Source organism: Teleopsis dalmanni, unplaced genomic scaffold (genome assembly GCF_002237135.1).
Source record: "Teleopsis dalmanni isolate 2A unplaced genomic scaffold, ASM223713v2 unscaffolded_contig_0697, whole genome shotgun sequence".
In the NCBI taxonomy this organism is placed as follows: Eukaryota; Metazoa; Arthropoda; class Insecta; order Diptera; family Diopsidae; genus Teleopsis; species Teleopsis dalmanni.
Genome location: NW_024032079.1, coordinates 6,200 through 12,044, shown reverse-complemented (window position 1 = coordinate 12,044; position 5,845 = coordinate 6,200). Strand labels below are relative to the sequence as shown.

At 31.2% G+C, this 5,845-nt stretch overlaps 1 protein-coding gene across 1 annotated transcript; it reads left to right on the top strand.

The window, feature by feature from the left end:
- Positions 1 to 195: 195 nt before the first annotated feature.
- On the top strand, positions 196 to 2,508 carry LOC119663648 (kinesin-like protein subito). The gene is made up of 5 exons (XM_038073259.1): positions 196 to 935; positions 993 to 1,570; positions 1,641 to 2,077; positions 2,142 to 2,343; positions 2,416 to 2,508. Exons 1-5 carry the CDS (start codon positions 497 to 499, stop codon positions 2,476 to 2,478), a joined length of 1,719 nt encoding a protein of 572 aa, XP_037929187.1. The 5' UTR covers positions 196 to 496; the 3' UTR covers positions 2,479 to 2,508.
- Positions 2,509 to 5,845: the final 3,337 nt, after the last annotated feature.

Sequence of the window (5,845 nt, the reverse complement as noted above, 5' to 3'; positions counted from 1 at the left end):
CAAAAACCATTATGTATGTACGAATGTGATATTGGAGATATTAAGTCTGCAGTATATTAATATGTATGTTTTTATTGCACATTTGTGCATATATTTTACCTCAAAAGGAACTATTTCTTAATAGTTTGAATTTTTGGTGACTTTTTGTGATTATTTTAAAAAATATTTTTAAGATTCATATAAAAGTGTTTGAAAAGTATTTTAAAGAAAATAAAAATATTAGAAAAGTAAGAAAAATTATATTGAAAAAATGTATAGAAGTCCCTAAAGCCACTAATAATGCTTCCTGGTTTGAGCAAACGCATGAATGCTATTTACACCGGATTAACTGTTGACAAAAGTACCATTTTAACCAATATTGTGTTTGGAAGCAAGTTTGTTAATTTTCCTGGAGAAATAAACAATACTTAAACAAACTTAAATTTAGTGCTTCAAAGTATTTTTGTGTTTTTGTGTTATTGTTTTTTATGTTTTTGTTTGTTATAATAAAGAAAAAATGTCCAGAGACGAAGACAGAACAAAACGCAATGTGCTCTCGTTCATTAATGGACCCGAGCCAAGCATAGATCGGCGATTTCGTCCATGTCCGAAGAATATATTCAAAGCAAGTGGTGACATATCGAAAACAAGTACTATTGGAGAAGATGGGGCCATGGTGTATCTACGACTGCGTCCTGTTAATTCTCCTTCATCGTCATATAAAATTGCAGGCATGGGAAATACTCTTGTGGTGAACCCACGTTTAGATCAAACAACGACAAGTAACAATAAAGCAGCAATGGAAAAACATTTTACCTTCAGCGCGATATTCGATAATAATGATAGTCAAAAGGGCGTATACAATAAGTGTATAAGTGACAAAATAAAATTGGAGGAAAGTTTCACAGTGCTGACTTATGGTACATCTGGTTCCAGAAAGACTTTTACACTATTAGGTAAAATTCAATTAAAGTAAAATTATATGATTTGTTTAAAAATAATTGTTTCTTTAGGCGATGACGTTAATCCTGGTATTGTGCCGCGTTCCATTGAGAATATTTTCACATTATACAATTCCAATATAAATCCGCACCCGGCAGTTAAATTACAAAATGCTCGCGTAGTTATTTTAGAGGATGAACTTTTTGCCAAGGAAATAATTTCAACTCGTCAAGTGCTCACAGCTTGCGGAGATATAACCTCAGTACATAAGCAATTCCAACAAATCATATGCTCAGATCATAATTTTGAAACCACAGTTTTCGATGATGTGTTTGTTATGATTTGGTTGTCATTCGTTGAAATTTATAACGAATTTGTCTATGATTTACTGGAATTATCGGCATCTAATCAAACAATTACAGTGCCGTCTCGTAAGAATCTTAAAATTGTTAGCAACGATGGAAAAGTTTTCGTGAAAGGATTAACACAAGTTTATGTGAAGAATAGCTTGGAAGCCCTAAAATTGCTGCGCTTTGGCTTACAACGTGTCACTTACGCCTCTACTTCCATCAATGCAAACTCCAGCCGGTCGCATTGTATATTCATCATTGACGTGCTAAAGTACAATGCATCAGGTTTGATAACAGAAGTAAGTTATTTTACTATTTTACTATCATTCAAATGATTTTATCCATTATTTTTTTGTTTTGTATTTGAAGATATCTTATAAATTCTGTGACTTGGCTGGTTCTGAACGACTTGACAAAACTGGGAATGTCGGTTCACGGCTTAAGGAAACACAACGTATCAATACATCGTTGATGATTCTGGGTCGCTGTCTTGATGCTGCTAATAATTTAAATCGTAAGAAGAATACTGAGGTTATTCCTTACCGAGAATCGAAACTTACGATGTTGTTGCAAGCTCCACTGTTAGGAAAGGAGAAAATTGTCATGGTGGTTAATGTTACACCCACTGAAAAATATTATGAAGAAAATTTAAATGTTTTGGGATTCTCTTCAATCGCTAAGAATATTATCTTCAAACCACCAATTGTGAAGCAAAATAACTTAAGATTTTCATTCTTTTTGGAACCTTCCAAGTCCGGCAGTGCACAAAATGCCTACATTGAGCAATTACTCGAAGAAAATATTTTGTACGTTTTAAAATACCCTAACTCTTTTGGAATGTAATAATATATAAATTATTTATTCAAATAGGCTGCGTAATGATAATGATCGACTGATAAACGAAGTAAATAATTTCCAAATTAGGATAAATTCTGAACTCTTGCGGCAAGAAAAAGAAATTCGAAATGAACTTGTGGACTCGTTTGAAAAAACATTGACTGCAACCAAGGAACAAGCTGAAAATCGTCTGAAACAGGAACTTGAATGTCAAAAACGAGTATTTGAATCAAAGGTGAGTCAAGTGCGCTATCAATTCAGATATATTAATCACATCAATAATTAAATTTCAATTTATAATTTTTAGTTGGCAAAAGTGAAACGAGCGCATATTGAACAAATTGAAGATTTGCGTGAAGAGTTACAATAACTGAAAGAGAAAGAATGTCAAAAATATCCGAACAAACACAATCCAACACTCGCTTTTAGTCCGCGGCAAGTTAAGGTATTGCAGGCACTGCCAGAGAAGATTCGCGATAAAACTCAAATCAAAATTGAGACAATAGATTCAGTAGTCGCAGATCCTAGTCCGATAAAAAATGATAATTCGCATGAAGAATTACAAGACTTAAAAGAAAACATTTGCGATGAAATATCAAGGAAACGCAGGACATTAGAGAATATGGGAGCCTCGCATGAGGAATTTTTAGAAACTGAAAGACAGATTTACAATGAAAATCCAAACAAAGTGATTGTACTAGACGCAAATTATACGAACAAAATAGGAGAAGAATTAGAAAAAATGGAGGAGGACTCAAGCGATAAAAATTCTAACGAACTCAACACACTGGATGTTTAGCATTCGCAAAAAATGTAATATTTTTTTACGCAAAGAGAGAAACTGCATCCTATAATAATACAATCACGAAATAGTCCTTGTAAAAGAGGATTAGCGTTTTTTTGTAATTTATAAGAATATTTCTAGTTTTGTTTAAATAAATGTATTAGATTATATCAGTTAAAATTACACAATTTTTTACTAATTATTTTTTAATTAAGTTAAATTCAGGCAATTACAAATGAATCAGTTTAAGTTTTAAACACGGTAGTAAGATTTTTCATCGCGTTTAGATAGATGTAGCAGATAGAGCTGAACATACTTGTATCATAAAGTAATATCCAAAAATAGATTAAGTTTTTTTCAAATAAAGGTAAATGTCCATTAGACTGACTATTGTATTACGGAAAAAATATGAAAAAATAATTAATTGATTTTAAATAAATTTATCTGCGTGATACCCGATATACCACCAGTAAAGCTAAAATTAATTATTTTTCTAGAATTTTTTTTATTGTATATTATGTTAAATTAGTATTATTTTGTTGTAAATTAATTAATAATTTAAGGCTTCATCGACTAAATGATGAAGTAATTGCATTAAAGCCCACATAATTTTAATTTCTTTAAGTTCTTTATTTGTTGAATACCTTATCTTTCAATATCCTTACTCGTATTATAAGCTTTTAAAAAAATAACAGTAGGAGAATTAGGAAGGAGTTGATAGTAGCTAGCACCTTGACTCTTCTGTCCGTATGCACTCCATGTAACGGGTACTGTGTCAACCTGGCAATTTACATCACTTTTTTTTTGTAAAATCCATTATATACTTAAAGTATCAGATAATGAATATTTTGTTGAAGAGATTGTTGTAGCAATATGCCAAACTGGAAGCAAGCTCAGAAAAGGTTGATAACACATTGCACAATGGGCGGAATAGAGAAAGTAATGTGAAGATATAAAGGAGTAGAAATGAAAGTTTCGAGAATGGCCATGTCAACTTACCGGAACCACTCGTCAACCAAGTATCGTTCACCACCTCCAAATGGATATTACAAGCAGCTTCTAGCGTGTTAAAAAAAGACAGGAATGACCATCTTTAAGGCATCTCTATGAATATCAGAGTTTCTAATAGACCAAAGAATTTGAATATCTCCCTTAAGTTGATATTTTGAAATTTTTTTAGTCAAGTGTAGACTTAGCTGGCTTACTAAAAGCGATAAAACCAAACTGATTCAGAATATGTGTACAGATTGTTTTCTCTGTTTTGATGTGGTGTTTAACAAAAGTCAAACGCAATTCCAATACCTCAATTAAAATCCTACAATTTTTTTTTACAGAAACAATTAAACTTCAAATCTAATGATATTTACTAAATATAATAATAACGATTACACAATAAATGTACTTAAAGTGAAGATTATTACAAATCATCCTTAACTAAAAATAACTTAAGATTTATTTCTTGAAAAATGAAGATATGCTTTTTGTTCCCTTTGCGCTCTTGGCTAATGCTTTCTCCTTAGCTGTGAGTACGCGCTCCTTAAGCTGTTTTTGACATATTTACAAAAAAAGGTAAACAAATGTTTGGTGGTTGCATTTTCTTGAAAACGATGCAATTCTTTTTAGAACTTTAACTTCCCAAAAAGTAATTAATCGAAGTTAAAAATATGTTTTAAGTTTATATTGTAAGGTTTGAAGGCATATTTAACCTTCATGCAATATTTTTTTGGCACAGACCAAAAATCAAATCAACATGCAAGTTGAAAAATCAGTTGTTTGAAATGAGAACAAATGAAATACAACTTATGTAAACACTTTCAAATGGCTCATTCAAAATGAGCCATTTTCGGCCAGTGTAAACGCCATATTAACCACAGCTTTCACGATACTTCCCTTTAGGTGGCCTATCTCTATGGGTCACTACTAAGGTCACTACTATGCAAAAAACTCTTCAATTTTTTTGTTTTGACTTAATTATCTTGGGTGTAGAAGTATTTGTGTTGGAAATTTATTTATTGATATGCAATTCACAAGTAAATTATAAAAAATTCCTGATTAGAGTGCTTTTATACACCAATAACAAATAAAATAATGCAAAATGTTATATTAAATTGATTTTACTTTTTTAAAACTGATTATTAAGTCCTGGTTAATTTTTTTTTACATTTAATATTGTAACTATAGAATTATCAAAAATTTTTATAAACCAAATTTATAATTCGATATCTTTCCTTATCACTCTTACAATCATTATATTAAGATGATTAAGATGATGATTTTTCAATTTTGGTGGCATATAAGCAAAGTATGTATCCTTTGTCCATTTGCGCACAAAAATGGGCGCATGGCATATCAGAACAAGCGGGTGCTTAATTTGTTTGGTCTAAATTTTATAGAGAATTAAAGTGATCAGAAATATTTTATTGTAATATACTGTAATGTAATACGTTATATATATATTCGTCCGTCACTTCAAACACTGCTGTTCACCAGCTAGAAATTGCACAAAGCCAAGCTCTGAGAAAACTTTTCAAAGTTCCATGATACATTAGGACGAATGACATCCTCAGGGACCTCAAGATTGATCCCAAAATACATAAAGGATAGAGCCCTGAAATTATTTGCAAAAACTGACAGACTTACCAACACCGCGTTATCAAATCGCAAAATGGTTACAGGCTCTATGGGGAGGTATGCAGATCTGAGGTCAATTATTGCTTAGTCTGATGAAGTGATAAACAATAATCTAGTCAAGGTGTAAAGAGGGGTTTTGAAAATACCTCGAGTTAAAAAAGAGTATAAGTGCTTAAGTGCACGAGCTCAAAATAGCTTCAACATAATATATTGTATACTACTACATTGTATTGTTATTATTGTATTGTATTGTTATATTATATTGTTTTGAAATATGTTGTGTAATATTATATTGTATTGAATTGTATTATATAGCTTACAT

Excerpts from the sequence above, each read along its gene's own strand:
- LOC119663648 (XM_038073259.1), top strand. The coding sequence starts at position 497 with ATGTCCAGAGACGAAGACAGAACAAAACGCAATGTGCTCTCGTTCATT. Across the intron at positions 1,571-1,640 it reads CATCAGGTTTGATAACAGAA|ATATCTTATAAATTCTGTGA; the intron begins GTAAGTTATTTT and ends TTGTATTTGAAG. Across the intron at positions 2,078-2,141 it reads TTACTCGAAGAAAATATTTT|GCTGCGTAATGATAATGATC; the intron begins GTACGTTTTAAA and ends TTATTCAAATAG.